The 16373-nt window shown below is 39.5% G+C and overlaps 1 protein-coding gene across 7 annotated transcripts in view; it reads right to left on the bottom strand.

The window, feature by feature from the left end:
• The window catches only part of CCDC25 (coiled-coil domain containing 25), a 39027-nt gene that overhangs the window by 8937 nt on the left and 13717 nt on the right, over positions 1-16373 (bottom strand). For all 7 annotated transcript variants that reach the window (XM_049100799.1, XM_025463008.3, XM_049100798.1 and 4 more), the window contains 4 exons: positions 14784-14835; positions 9872-9947; positions 5109-5212; positions 4705-4907 (listed from right to left, as the gene is read on the bottom strand). In XM_049100799.1, coding sequence (XP_048956756.1) covers positions 4705-4907; positions 5109-5212; positions 9872-9947; positions 14784-14835 — 435 coding nt within the window. The remainder of the gene's footprint in view (positions 1-4704; positions 4908-5108; positions 5213-9871; positions 9948-14783; positions 14836-16373) is intronic.

The raw sequence follows: 16373 nt of genomic DNA, 5'->3' as shown, positions 1-16373 counted from the left end.
ATCTCAGGTAGCCATAGTCCCCACCTTTTTCTTTTCTGATCTGTTATTTACTTATCCTCTATTAACTGCCTTCCTCTATTATTTCTTCTGGTTTAAATACCCACATGTTGGAAGAGCTTGATTTTGATGTTGGTGCTTATTACACGATACCACAAAGCCCAAATAAATAAATACAAGATTGACCTACAGCAGGTGAGCTTTCATTTGGATCCAACCCCATGCATTCCACTGAGATGAAACAACAGGGTTAGAACACACCGAAGGGAGTCAGGGATGCTTTTCCCTAGCACCTGCCAATAAATGGTGTCTGTTGGGAGACTCATGGGTAACCTGCCTAAAAGATTTCTCCAAATGCCTGCTCTCTCAAACCAAATGTAGACCCAGCAAAAGCCCTTCTGCTTCTCTTGTTCTGCAGGAAAGGTCACACCTAAGACAAAAGACTACTCTGAAAACCTGTGTTGGGTCTCTGGTTATCTTGTCTTACTTAATGCATGCCTTACAGTGCAGTGGTTATGGAAAGGAAGGAATGTGTGAGATTTCTTCCCTACACCTGAACCCTACACAAAGACTCTCTAAACCAAAACCCCATGAGTTCCTGGGCTCACAGGGCATGTGTTAAGGAGCTAATGAGTAAGATGGGCAAGTGAGAATTAATATGTGAAGTCTAAGGAAGGGGAAATTTTCACAATGGTTAAATGAAGAAAATAAATGGTGAACAGAGGGTGTTCATATACCATCCTTCCAACAACCCAAATATTTCTAAAACCTATCGAAAAGGATGATCTTTACGGAGACCTATTTACATTGTCAAACAGATCGTTATGGTTCCTGCATGCTGAGAACAAGGAGTAAATCATCGGCAAGAACAAGATGGAGTTCTGTCTCCAGGTCTACCGCTCTTTGCCTCTGAGCAGAAGTTGTGTCTTCTAAGGGGTGGGCTTGGCTTTGTTCCTTGTTGAGCTGAGGGCTGACAAGATAGGGACCAAACTAGAGCTCAAAGAACTTGAGATTTTACAATGGCAATTCCATCCATTTTTTTTGTCACAGTAGACATTAGAAATGAGAAGCTTATTGCCATTCTTGCCCAAAAACTTGAGAAGAGAAAGGAGACTAGAGTGCAAATAATGGTTTTAGAATTGGAGGGAAGTTGGATATCCCCGGATATGAAGCTGTTGAATATTTCTTTGCTGAAATCATCTGCAAGCATTGCGGATAACTTCTGGGATGAGAATATCTTCTTGGCTTCTCTACAGAATCCCCTGCAGATTCAAAAGTCGTTTCTTAAGCAATCGCAGCAACTGAAGTGGATATATGCTACCAGATGGTCCAAATAAAAGAACTGACTGCTGGTGAAAGTTAATGAAATTTTCATTGTCAGAAAGCCAAGTGAAAGACTTGAGAATGAGAAGATTCCGTAGGCCCAGCATTTGATCTCTTGGGTGGGAGAGTCAAAGAATAGAAACTAAGGTGATAGATGCACCAGAAATTTTTTTTTTTGCACCAGAAATATATTAAAACAAATTCTAAGACAGGTCAGAAGCAAGCACTGGTAGCTGGAATTTCACAGAAGTTGCAGGACACAGCACGCAAACAAGCAAGTCCTTGGTCTGTACCTGCATGGGTTCCCCACTCTGCAGCTCTGCCTCACATCCTTCTAGCTCCAGGAGCTTAGAAAAGCAAGTCATTGTTGAGGCACAGGTCTCAGAAATAAACACATCAGTTGTTTTTGGTTTTTTGAGATCCATGATCATTTATTAAAAAGAAAGCAGCAGGGACAAAACTGTGTAGAAAAACATGGGACTAGAAAAGTAATTTTTCCATTTATTCCATTTACATTTTCCTTTTGATATATATGTACCAGAGCAATGTAGGATAAAAATTTGTGTCTGAGAAAACAAATGGAAAAATTACAAGGGACTAGGGACAGCTTAAAAAATAGGACTGGTTAGATAAATTTGTTTTTGAGGCAAATATTTCATTCAATTAACAATGAGATTTTTCCCCCCCTCAGCTTATTTAAATATTTTATGTGTTCTTGATACTACAAAAGAAAACCTGGGAAATATGAACATTGTGTTTTATTTTAAACTAATAGAATCACACATACAAAATCCCCTATTTACTAGTACGCAGCTTGATTTGAAACAAAAATGCATTTTAAGAAGATTACTCTATCTATAAATTACTTGATTCATATGGAATAAATTTTACTTAGTTTTTAAAAATATTTTATTATTTATTCATGAGACACACACACACACACACACACACACACACACACACACACAGAGGCAAAGGGAGAGATAGCCTCCATGTAGGGAGCCCAATGAGGGGCTCGACCCCAGGACCACCACCTGAGCCAAAGGCAGACGCTCAACCACTGAGCCACCCAGGTGCCCTGGAATAAATTTTACTTTAACGCCGAATAGACTGAGCAGAGGTAGAAGAGTGGTAATAGCATGTGTGAGCTTAAGACTCATACTAAACTATGTGTGACTTTGTACAAGCTACTTAACTGCTTGTCAAGCTGTTGCCTCTTCTGGAAAATACAAATAATAACAATATTTGTCTCATAAGACTATTGTTGGGATTAAATGAGATAATGCAGCTAAACACAGTACAGTGTTTGCAGATGACAAGTGTCCAAAATACTAGCTATTCTTTCCTGTTAAGTTTTTAAGTAAATTAGGTGGTATTATATTCCCAACATATGTTTCTAAATAAAACTGTTAGCTTTGTAAAGGGCACAAGAAGGTATGTTTTCAATCTTCTTCCCACACCACACAAAAAACAAAAATGAATATATTACTCTCCATCTCATATTGCTCAAAATTCCACACATCTTGTTGCGCTGAGTTGATAATTTTTCTTTCACTCACAACACAAAGCAGACTCACAATCTAGGTCAAACCCAAATCTGTAAATTTGTTTGTCTTGTGTTGACAGATAACTCAGGATAACATTTCCAGAGTTCTCCATTCGAATACTGTATTTTAAATGAAGCCACTTATCCCGTTTTCGCAGAACCCCCAAAGGGAGCATATGCATGCAGATAACTGAAAAATACCAGTACTTCATCATAATACCTATGTTCTGACCCAACAATCTAATAATTCAGTGTATTCCAAGAAAACTGAGTCAGGACATGGCAAGACAGCTCATTTTGTTCCTATATACTATTCGCAAAGGCACAACAATATATTTTCTTCTCCTCTTTCTTTTTGGTATACTTAACACAAATGGCTATCTATGGAGAATTGTGGGAAAATCTAGAAATTCAATGAGTAGAAACTGCAGGACTAAATTTCTTCTGTGACAAAGAAAACCTAGGAGTACCTTTAGGTATAACACTAAACACATCTACTACAGATTCACTATGGTGGGCAGAATAATAACCCAGAGATGTCTACATCTCCAGAACCCACAAATATGTTACCTCATCTGGCAAAAGGGACTTTGCAATGTGGATCTTAGATGGAGAGGTTATGGATTGTCTGGGTGGGCCCAATGTCATCACACTGGTCCTACACAGTAGAGAAAGCTGTGGTCAGAGATGGGACTGCAATTATGGAGGGAGGGTCTCAGAGATGCCATGTTGCTGACTTTGAAGATGGAGGAAGGGATGTGGGTAGCCTCTAGGAGATGGAAAAGTCAAGATTCTCCCCTAAAGCTCCAGAAAGGAACACAGCCCTGCTGACACCTTGATATTAGCCCAGTGAGAATCATGTTGAACTTTTAACATATGGATGGATGGAACTATAAGATAATAAATCTATGTTGTCTGAAGCCACTAAATTTGTGATAATTTGTTATAAAAACCACAGAAAACTAACAGAGTCAATATTCTCAGGATCCAAATTGTATACTAACTACTATTTATTATCTTACTTATTTGTATTTATTTTTCAAAGATTTTATTTTATTTTATTAAGCAGGCTCTACACCCAATGTGAGGATTGAACTCACAACCCTGAGATCAACAAGACTCAGAATGAGCCAGCCAGGTAACCTCTACTATTTATCATTTTAAAATGTAGTGCCTTTATATTACATTGGGGTAGGCCACATTACATTAATTATTTCCAACTTTCAAAATACTGAAAAAAAGGGGGGATTATTTTTTAATTTAAAAAAATATTTATTTATTCATGAGAGACACAGAGAAAAAGGCAGAGACACAGGCAGAGGGAGAAGCAGGCTTTCCACGGGGAGCCTGATTGGGAACTCAATACCAGGACCATGGGATCACAACCTGAGCCAAGAGCAGACACTCAACCACTGAGCCACCAGGAGTCCCAAAAGGGGGAGGGGTTTAAAAACAGATTTTAAGAATTACTAGCATTGGCCTTCAGAGCTAAGACAACCTTATTCAAATACCATAGCTAGTCAATGTTAAACCGCTAATATACCGCTTTTTCTTTTCCTGAAGAGGTTTACAAACTGAATGCTAAAGATAACCTCTGATGGTTTATCTAAGAATAAAATGGGCTCTTTTACTGCACACGCACTTATACCCTGCCTCTACCAAAGGGCATCAATTGACCAACACTCATTAGTACAACCACCTTCTCCGAGGCTACTCAGGCCCTGAGTGTGTCCTGCATCCCACCCTCCACCAGTATATCTTTCTATGGGCTGGTCCCTGATGAAAATCAGCAGCAAGGAGCCTCCAAGGTTGACACCAACACTGCAGCTCCGACATACCTTAGTTCGTCCATTTCTCGCTTCTTCTTCATCTCTTCCTTTTCTCTCCTTTTCATCTCCTGAATTTGGGCTTTTTTCTCATTCCTCTCTTCCCGGTCTCTGCATTCCTTCTCTGCTGCTAGGTCAGGGAACCGCTCCATTTTGGTCTTTTCCAACCGGTTCAGGATCTCATTCACTTTCTTCTCCACAGTCACAATTTTCACCTTTGAGGGGGCCAGGAACAATATTGAATCTTTATTGTAGATTTTGCCCCCAGAACAGAGGAGATGCTTTCTAGGGGCCAGAGCAACCCAGCTGAAAGGGATTTAGAAAGCAGGCATCATGCTGAGCCTTCAGCAATGCTGGCAGGAAACAGAAAAGCCCAGGACTCCACTCCACCTCCTCTGGTGGTACGCAACACTTACATCCTTCTGCCTGTGAAAGCCTATCTGTCCCACATCCATGTCAGCTGTTTTCTTCAGGTTAGCCCACGGTGTATATACCACATTAACGTTGTTCATCTTGCAGCCTGCCAAGAGAGACTATCTTCAACATGCAGGTAGGAGGATACTGAGTAATGCACTCCCTCACCCACTGGCAAATTACCAAAAGCCAATGAAGGGAGAGGCTTAGCACAAACAGTCATCCAATGATTCAAATCACCAAATACTTTTTTTTAAAACACACCCACAGGGATCCCTGGGTGGCGCAGCGGTTTGGTGCCTGCCTTTGGCCCAGGGCGCGATCCTGGAGACCTGGGATCGAATCCCACGTCAGGCTCCCGGTGCGTGGAGCCTGCTTCTCCCTCTGCCTGTGTCTCTGCCTCTCTCTCTCTCTCTCTCTCTGTGTGACTGTCATAAATAAATAAAAAATAAAAAAAAAAAACTTTAAAAATAAATAAATAAATAAAACCCACCCACAGAAGGAAAATGGTAAAGGTGACCAACACAATTCAAGCAAATGTATTACAAAGGAAAGCAGGAGTCTGTGGATTAGATTAGCTTCAGGGATTTCTGAGACTCCCAAATATTGAAGGCAAAATTTATGATATGCACTTTTTTAAAAGGAGAAATGAACCAAACAAGAAAGTTTCATCAGTTCCCAAAAGAGTCCTTGCTCCAGGAAAGACTAAACAGCAAGATAAAGCAAAAAGCCATGGTCTAGGATTCAAAAGTCCCACACTCTACCCTGGCACCAGCACAAACCAGCTGTGTCATTTAGGCAAAATCCCCATGGCTCCCAGAATCTCAGCTGAAACATGAGGAAATTGGACTAGTTCAGTAGAGTTTAATTGTTGTTGCTGTTTCTTTCTCACATGGAACCTTTTTACCAAAGAAAACATCAAAGTCATAAAAGTGGAGATGCTCTGGATGAAAGGGGTACTGGGTACTCCATTCATTCCTCCTCCTACCTCCCTACTACCTCCACCTCACATTTTCCCTCTGCCCCAGACTGCTGCTCAGACAGCTCTAAGAATTCCTGTTTAATCACTGGTCCAACACTCTTCAAGGCCCTTTTCAACATATTTCACAGTTTATTAAATCACAACATACACTGGAGAAATCTGGTGAACACCTCAAGTGATCAAAATTAATGTCAACAAAAACGGGGCAAAATGGCACCACATGCCTCCTGACTGTAATGCACAAGATTTCCCTTATCCGGTATTCCTGCCTGAAAACGCATGTGGTCCTTTCTCAGATGGAAGCATCAGACCAACCCAAATCACAGGGTATTCTACAACTGGTCTCCATTCAAAGTGTCAATGTCTTGAAAGACAAAGAAGTGTCTTTAGATTAAAAGAGACTAGAGACTTGATGTATATAACATATGTTCTTGGATCAGAAAAAAAATGCTATAAAGGGACAGTAGTGGGGCAATTGGGAAAACTTACATATGGACTATATAGCAAATAATAGTATTCTATTCATGTTAAATATCCTGAATTTGGTCACAGTAATGCAGTGACTCTTGTTCTTCGGACATGCTAAGGAGTAATAAGATCGAGAATTTTCCATCAAATGGTTCAGTTAAAAAAAAGTAATAATTAGATTGTTATATAGAAAAAGCAAATACATACAGAAAAATTGTTGAGGGCAGCCCGGGTGGCTCGGCGGTTTAGCGCCGCCTTCGGCCCAGGGCATGATCCTGGAGACCCAGGATCAAGTCCCACGTCAGGCTCCCTGCATGGAGCCTGCTTCTCCCTCTGCCTGTGTCTCTGCCTCTGTCTCTCTGTGTCTCTCATGAATAAATAAATTTTTAAAAATCTTAAAAAAAAAAAAAAAGAAAAAATTTTGAATACAGGAGTCATATTTTTCTTACAACTTTTCTGTAGGTTTGAAAATTTTATTCTCAAAATTAAGATTTTAGAAAATCTCCATGTGCATGCTGCTATGGGACATCCAAACATAGATTAGACAATGGGTCTTGCCTTCCCAGACTAAAGGAAGGCAGATAAGTACATAAGTAGTTACAGTGAAAGGCAGAACTCATCGGGCAACTGGGTAGCCCAGTCATTTAAGTGTCTGCCTTCAGCTCAGGTCATGTTCTCAGGGACCTGGGATTGAGCTCTGCATCTGGGTCCCTGCTCATTGGGGAGTCTGCTTTTCCCTCTCCCTGCCTCTGCTCCCCACTCGTGCTTACTCCCTCTCTCTCCCAAATAATAAAATCTTAAAAAAAATGCAGAACTCGTCAAATGATATTGGAAGGGTACAGATAAAGTGCTAATGTAGCTCAGAGAGGGCAGTGATCACCCATACTGTAAGAAGGGAAAGGCTCTACTGGAGAGGTAATACAGTTTAGTGGTAAAGATAGAAGACTTTCATGTCAGATTGTCTGACTTCAGATGCACCCACTGCCATAATTCAGAGCTCTGAGACCTTGGGAAGGCTCCTTAACTACCTTAAGCTGAGCTCCCTCATCTCTAGAATGAAAGTAGTAATGCACATCTCGGAAGGGTTGATAAATGAAATAATCTGTAGAGTTTTTAGCACGGTGCTAGGCATGTAATTAATGTTCAAGGTTAGCTATTAATGTTCAAGGTTAGCTATTACTACCATTACTACAACTACTGGGTAGGCCTTGAACCATAGCTTGCATCTAGACATGAGATGACTTGAGAAGCAGACAAACTGAGGGCAGAGGAGATAACGTAAGCAGAAGTATAAGGTAGGAAAACAGTAAATATGTGCTTTGGCTGGAGTGTGAAATATGTGATGGGAAAAGATGCCTGTAGTCAAAGCAGAGATGCTTAACTTCAGCTTAAGAAATCTGGACTTAATTGCACAGATAAGGTGAGGTGTGCCATAGAAAATATCTAAGTTTTAGAAAGTTTAATCTGGCAAGATTCTATGAATAAACTAACTGATCAGATTCTGTGATGACAAACAAGTTTAACCTAACTCCCATGGTTCTGAGAGTCAAAGGAGGGGAAATATTTTAACAGCGACGCAAATGTAGTATCCCCAGCATTCTCTGCTGTCAACTCAGGAGTGAGGCTCCTGGGCTTAGTTCCTTATTCTGCTAAAGAGCTCTCTCATTGTGAAAGGCTGAAGTGGAGAGCAGAGGAAGGCTGTGGCATGACTCTTCTGCCTTTTCTGTTTTCTCTAGAACTAGTAAACTATAAAGAGATTAAGAAAAAAGAGGCTGGATTGAGGATAAAGAGTCCAAAGATCCTTTAATAAAGCCACATCTGCTACCCAGGGGCATGGAAAGGGGACAAGAACATGTGAAAGAGGTTGCAACACACAAGAGGATAATGATTGTTTTAATTTTATTATTTTTACTTTAATAACTGAAGCTCTTAACTGGAAATCTTAAGAACCCTGTTCTGTTCATAAAAATGGAATGTCTTAAAACTAAGTGCAATTTAATAATTTAAGGAGTTGAAAATCAGTGACTCTGCAAGACCAGACTTCTACTTTCTTTGGCTAAGTATCTGACCCAGCTTTAATGAAAGCTGCCCAACTGAGATTTAGGAAACACAGTCTAAGTGATGAGGAAGGGATACACTGGCCAGCTCTTATCCTGTATTCACCAGCCCTATTACCTGTTATCAGCTATGTGTCTGCCCTCTCTCCAAACCATAATTTATTTCTAACCGTCTGGATCATCCCTCAACCTCACATCAAACCAAACTTACCTTTACTCTATCTGCTCTATGTCACACACCCCAAAATCCTACCTACTAGCTCAACCATTCTTAGCAGAACACCATCTCCTGGCTCTCCTTTTTTAACTCCTATTTCCTCCTCCCAAATTGTCTTTCTTGACCTATATCGACTAATGACAGATTGAATCTACTACTGACAGCAGAACTAAACAAATGCCAAGCCCAGAATTACAGGCCTCACCTAAAACAGGCCAATTGTTCTCAACGGTCTGTGTATATTACAATCTCCCAGAGAGTGCGGTAAAAATACTGATACTCATGGATCACCCCAGACCAACTAAATGAGATTCTCTGGGAGATGAAAAGATCAACAGATTTGTTACCTTCACAATACACAGAGAGAAAAAAGTATGAAAGAGAAGGAGAAAGATTAAGTAGGAAACAGGTATATAAAGACCTGAGTTCTAGAATTTAAGGATAAATGATAGAAAGACATCACACAATACTAAAAATAACCTACCCTTATTTCCAAAAGTCTTTTTTTAAAAACATATTTATTTGATAGAGAGAAGAAAGAGAGAGAGAGAGAGAGAGAGAGAGAGAGAGAGAGAGAGATGGCGTGCGTGCGCATGTGTGTGGGAAGAGCAGACAGGGAGAATATTCAGGCAGACTCCCCTCTGAGTGTGGAGCCTGACTTGGGGCTTGATCTCACGAAGCATGAGACCTGAGCTAAAACCAAGAGTCAGATGCTTAACAGACTGAGCCACCCATGAGCCCCCAAAAGTCTTTCAACATATAACATCAAGTAGGCAGATCTAGACAAGCTTCTAGTCCAGGTAAGGAAACATGATAGAAAGAGCTAAGAAAGGACCATGAACATTAGAGGGGTAAAGAGATTAGTTTTCAGTTCTTTCATAGGTAGCAGAACTGCCACCTTAAAGAACAAAACAGGGGAAAGGCATATTACATATTATTTGTCTGACTCAAGCCAAAGTCACTGACAGGTTCTCTAAAACGTATTCAATTTCAGACACAGAATTTGGTGTTAATTCTGAAAACACCTCTAGGAAAACTGACCTTGAATGCTATTCGCCTTCACAAGATGGGCGCAGTCCATCAGGACTTCCTTTGGAATGTCTTCTATCTTCTCCCCCTGAAACATAAAAATAAACAAGATGGTCCACCACCTTGTTACTGATCAATACTGGAGCACTTAGAAGGCTTTAGTGCCTCGGCACAATTCTATTAAAAGCAGAGGCTCTTCACTCTATCTCAGGACATTAAAAAATGAAGTCTATTATGGAATGTCTGAGAGAAAGCAGTACAAGTAATATGGAAAATATTAATTCTTAATAAGTGGGGAAAAGGGTATTAAGGGAAACCACCAAAATATTAACTGTAATTATGTGCCAGGAACTTTACCCCCCTTTCTTGTTACTTCTCTTCACTCTTCTGGAAACTTTGTGGGAAAATAGTGCCTATTTTTGATAATAGTCAAGTCTTCTTTGCTGAGGTCCCTACGACCTTCCTCTCAAAGAGATATCTTATTATCTTGGGTCTCAAACATCGTTTGAGGTAGGTCATTGATCAGCCTTAATTAGGAGCCCAGCTCTTGGCGTGTTAGATATATACTACCCACCCTAAGGGAAAAATAATATTGACTCAATTTCTGTGTAGATACTATAACAAAGTCAAAGCTGAATAAGCAAAGCCATTCCAAAAGAACAAAAATATTTCAAAGGCAGGGCAAGTGGGAATCACCTCAGTACTCGTCCCAACTAGACATGGGATTAAAGAAGCACTTCTGTATGGGAATGAAATGTTCTACCTACCTAAATAACCTGAAATAAATTAAGCTTATTCCATGATGTTTTTGAATTTTTTTGTGTGCTTTAAAATGGGGATCTCTCAAATAAACACATTTTGACCGCCCCCCCAAAAAAAGTGATTTAAGTTTTCCACTAATTTAATGACATATCTCATGCTGTGCAATTCCCTGACCACCTGCAGAAAGGATTCTGAACTTAACACCTTGATAACACAATGTCATTACTAAGAATATCAACCATTACACCAGGCCATATGGTGATAGTGATGCCTTCTGGATCTTCTAAAATACACAGAAACAAACCGACCCTATACTAAATAAATCAAAATGAGTAATTATAAAACAAAATAGCTATTGCTTTTTAAGTGCCCACTGTATGCCAGGCACTAAGTAAATAGCCATATAACATGGATAATATTATCTTCACTCTAGCAATGAAGGAAATGAAGCTTAGCAAGGTTAAGTAACGGGGCAGGGTCCCCTCAATCCAGCAAGTGACAGAGCTAGAGCTGAGAGATGAACCCAGGACTAAAGACTGTAGTAACTGACCTGAGTATGGTACTGATGGAATTCTTACAGAAACATAGTTTTTTGGTCCTTGATGTCAGGCTACATCCTGATATCCCTTACTACCTGCGTCTGTCACTATTCCTAAAGCAATCTCATCTCTCTGCTGGCTACTTCTAATATAATATGAGCAGACTTAAAAACAAACAACAATCATTCAACTTAACATTATGCATAAAGTCAGAGTGAACTCAATACATAAATCTCAAAATTGTGACTGTGGGCTTTGTGCCCTCTGTGTTAATGAAATAAGAGAGACCTCTAGGTAAGTGAGGTTTCTCTGTGGGTTTTCAAAAATCAAAGAAGCCTAGGAAAGAACACTGCTGAAAATCTATGATCTTCAAGGTCTGGGTTGAATTCAACTGAATTCAACAACCAAAAAGTTAACATATAAGATGCTTAGCATGTGCCAGGCATTATTCTAACTGCTTCAGTCATGCTAGCTTATTTAATCTTCACAATGGCCTGAGAAGATAGGTACTGTTAGCTCTCTTTTACAGAGGAGCAAACAGGCACAGCTAGGTAACTTGCTCAAAGTCACACAGCCAGTATGCAGGAAAGCCAGGATTCAAATCCAGCAGTTTGGGTCCCCATCCACTTGGTTTTACTCCATCTCTAACACTTACTTAGTACCTACTAACCACAAAAGGCTACGCCATTTACTGCAAATCGACCAGGTAAACGTTCCCTAAAGTGCACGTATTTTTATTGAGCATATTGTGTGCTTCCAAAAGAAAATGAAGTTAAACTTCTTTTCAAACATGGGGTAAATAAATGGTGGTAATATGGACTTGGGACAACCACTGTTATTTCCATTTTCTGACACAGCAGAGTCTAAAGGAAAAAACTTTAATCTGAACCAAAAGGAAACTTGGTAACACCATACTCTATTTTCTCTAAACTTAAAAATAGTTCCAATGGCAAAGAAGCTGCCAAGGAGAATCCAGACTTTTGTTTCAGCACAGAGTTCCCAACCTTCCTCTTTTCCTTTGCAACATAAACAGTATAAATAAAGATGGGGCACAGTGTTTAACCTTGCTGGTAAATTAAGAAGTTGAATATTATAATTATAATGAAATAGCATTCTATTTATTTTTAAAAATTGCCAAAAGGTTGCTATTTTTTTAAGTTATAAAGTCCTAGGAAGGGTTTGGAAAACCTGTGTATATCAGGTAGCATTTTAAACTAGTGCAATTATTTTTAGAGTGCAATCTGGCCTCTGAAACATTTACCAAATGTTTCTATCTTTTGGCTCAGTGATTCTATTTCTGAGAATTATTGTAAAAAACTTAATTCGAAAGAAAAACAAAGTGGTTGATAAAAAAACTTCTTGTTAGAGATTCATAACGCTGAAAACTGTAAACAACTTATATTCTGACAAGGAAGGTTTCGTAGTTAATTGTGGTATACTATCTTATCAACTCAAAGTGGCCAGTCAAAACAATAAATATGAAAATAACTACAGTAAGATTAAAAAGTCTATCAAACTGTCACTTTAAAGAGTAATTCAATTAACTAGGGGAATCATCAATTGTAATAATATAACACAATGGAATGTAAACTGAGACCAAAAAAAATCTAAGTGCATGGCATAAGATCACTGAAAGGTCATGAGGTTAAAAAAAAAACAGCTTACAAATAACTTTGGAAAACAGCATTTTGACTGGAAACTAAAAGGCAAAAAGATAAAAATAATTGCACATAAACACTGTACTTTAGTTGATAAAGTTGTTTTGCATGGGGAGACAGCTTAACAAATGTGAAACCACTTACACAAATAGTGGTGTCAAATAAGCAAATAGATGGTGAGTGGTGGGAACCAGACTTCTCAATGAGAAGGAAGTAATAGAGAAGCAAGGAGAAAAGGCTAGAATGGCCTCTGTAATAACAGATTTGTCATAAGACATTAGTATGAGCTCACATTAGCTTAACATAGATACAAATGGAGACACAAAAACAATCATTTCTATGAATTACTAATGTGTCTTAAGTATACATACATGTATTTCCTAGCTCTGTCTGCTGAAAAGGCCTAGAGGCAATGACACTCCAGGAACCGTGAACACACCAAGTCCAGATCTTGGCTTCTATATACCATTCCACCCAAAAAAGGAATCAATGTTCCTTGGTGAAAGAGTTGATTCTAGGACTGGAGCAGGGAAAATACAAGATGAGCCCACAGCATCTTAACAGTGCCAGAAAGTAAGCAAGTGCTCAAAAAACAAAATGACAGGAGCATATCAAATGACCACAGGAGCCAAGCTGAAAGAGCTCCAACCAAAGCTGGGACAATTTCAACAACCACATAATATAGAACTGGATTATATCCCAGAGTATAAAATAAATGAGTCCACAGTGATATAAATAAGCTACTGTATTAAATATATAGGGGAGAATGTGTAAATACTCCCCACTGTAAGAAGTGGAGCTTAATTTCATCCCTTCCCCCTTCAGTATGGGCCGGACCTGGTGACTTGTCTCCAAAGAACAGAGTATGGAAGGTGGAAGAAAAACAACATTCCAGTGGATAAACCCAGCAAACACTGGCCTGGCCAGGACACGAAGGTTAGCAACATTAGTGCTAAGTTCTATTAGTGCATGTACCCCTGACATGATGTGATGAGGAGGATGCTCCACTCTGCTATTCTTCCTCTAAAACCCTAATCCTAACCCCAGTCATGAGAAGAACATCAGATAAACTCAAATTGAGTGACGTTCTGTAAAAATATGACCAGTGCTTCGCAAATTGTCATGGTTCTGAAAAATAGGGAAAGTCTCACGCTAGGTAGATATGACAAACACAATGCGGGACTGGACAATATAAGACATTAAAAAACCCCCAGTAGGGATCCCTGGGTGGCGCAGCGGTTTGGCGCCTGCCTTTGGCCCAGGGCGCGATCCTGGAGACCCGGGATCAAATCCCACGTCGGGCTCCCGATGCATGGAGCCTGCTTCTCCCTCTGCCTGTGTCTCTGCCTCTCTCTCTCTCTCTCTCTCTCTGTGACTATCGTAAGTAAAATAAAATTAAAAAAAAAAAAAACAGTATACATAACAAGTATATACATCCTATGATTCAGCTGTATAAAATAAATGAACTTAAAGGCATTAGAAAAACAGTGCTTTTATGTTACTAGGAACCACTGCATGTTTTCCCTTTCTCAAAGAAGCCCCTGATAATGGGAATATCTGCCCTTAGTGAGGCAGGAGAATCACATGAGCACGAGAAAAAAGGAACCACACATGATTTCCACTGGAGAAGACAGAAGGTCCACAACTGTCAAATGAAATGAAAGGGAGAGAAAAGCAGAGGTGACCAACAACACACCTGAACTGGCAGGATAATTACGGCAGTGATGGCAGTGGTTCTAGCCATGGTATATGTACTATGCCCCCTTCCAAGTATCAAAAATCACCAGAATTTCCCTTAGTGATTGGTGGGGTCAGGGGTAAGACATCCCTTCATCAGCTAATTTTTTCAACTTTTGTACATAATTTATTACTTTACGAAATTTAAATCGCACAAAAAGGACAGGGGACAAGATAGGATGCTCATCATAAAGAAAAAGTTATGAGTCCATGTTTAAATCCAGTTACCTTATGTAATCGAAGGTATACATGAGCCGAAGAGAGTTTGTCCACATGAAACCTACAAAGAATGAAAACCACTTTTAGCAAGAGGTACAAGACAAGCATCTCCTCAGGCCCCTTGCATTTAAAGCATTCCAATCCAGAAAGTATTAGCTCAGTGCTTACCACATGCCAAGCATCATAGGGAGTATAAAAACACAATGATTGCCTCCAAAGGCAGTTATCAGCGGGAGAGGCAAGATAAACATGGAAAGCTCTGCAGCTGTGTGAGACTAAGTGCCAAGATGTAGAGACAATGGAAATGCCCCAGAAGGGGTGATTTTTCGAGTAAGAAAGAACCATCAGTGACCAAAGGCTTCACCAATGGACTGAGTTCTAGAGGGTCCCTGGCTGAAGCACAGGATTTAGAAAAAAAACAGGGAAGGGTATTTTAGGCGAGGAGAGAAGGGAATGAGAGAAGTCATCAAGACGGCAGGACCACAGAAAGAAATATTTTACAGCTGGAGAAGACACCAGTTTGGGGGGAAAATGAGAGGTTTGGTTTGGGACACCCTAAGTTTCAAGTGATGACAAAATAATCCAAAGAGAAGCACAGAGTTATACGAGTCCTGAAATGGGGCAGACCAACAATTCATCCTGCTTCACACTTGACAATGGCATCTTCTGGGAAAGCATGGGGGTTGACCTTTATGATAGTGTCCTGAAAACATGTGGAATGCCCTTCCATTCCATTGCCCCAAATTTACCTTTTATTAAGGCTCTCTCATCCACCAATTTAATGAAGTGTTTCTAAACTTAATTCCTCTCTCATCTAGTCTAACGTTTTGAGATATTAAGCTTTTCATATTTATAATTCACCAAATAAAGTTGACTTTCTCTTTCCAAATTCCAGAGATGGCCCCAGGATTCTAGGACCAAACAATGTAACACATAATGGTCACTTTGGGATTCTGTTAACTTTAGTCATCTCTTCTTTAGTCTCTTACCTTTCCAGGCTGAAGAGTTATAAGGAAAATCCTAAGGAGGTACCACTACATCCCATTATATGCTTCTCTAAACATTTTCTTAGCATTAACGTATCCTTTGGAGGTGAAAATGGTCACACAATCATACCTAGTTACAAGATGCAGACAGTGTCATTCTATATAAATATTAAGATTGTGGTGTTCCTAATGCCCTCTTCAACATGTTAAGCATCTTGTTAGTCACTGTGGATACAGAAAAATATTACACATTTTTGGCAGTCTATGATGACTCTAGGTTCTATTATTAACGATTACTGCTAGCCAGAAGTGGACGTTGATTTATTTTTCCCCAACTGGTTCATTTATACATTTGCATTTCCATATAAGATTCCTACTGATTATTGTCTTTAGCTTGGCCTTTTCCACCAAAAAAAAAAAAAATGTGTTTTTGCAAATCTAGAAATTAAATATCTCATTACCTGCTTTCAGGATCTAAGGAAAAGACTTTGTTAGGAAGCAAGTTCAGTTGAGATGTCTTCTCCCATTCCAACTTGTTTTAAGCCAGTTCTTTACTGACTACAACTTTTTCCTACATACCCACAGTAGCTCAACTATATTGTGATTTTTCTTA

This window comes from Canis lupus, chromosome 25 (assembly GCF_003254725.2).
Source record: "Canis lupus dingo isolate Sandy chromosome 25, ASM325472v2, whole genome shotgun sequence".
NCBI lineage: Eukaryota > Metazoa > Chordata > Mammalia > Carnivora > Canidae > Canis > Canis lupus.
This window is presented reverse-complemented; position numbering and strand designations above follow the sequence as displayed.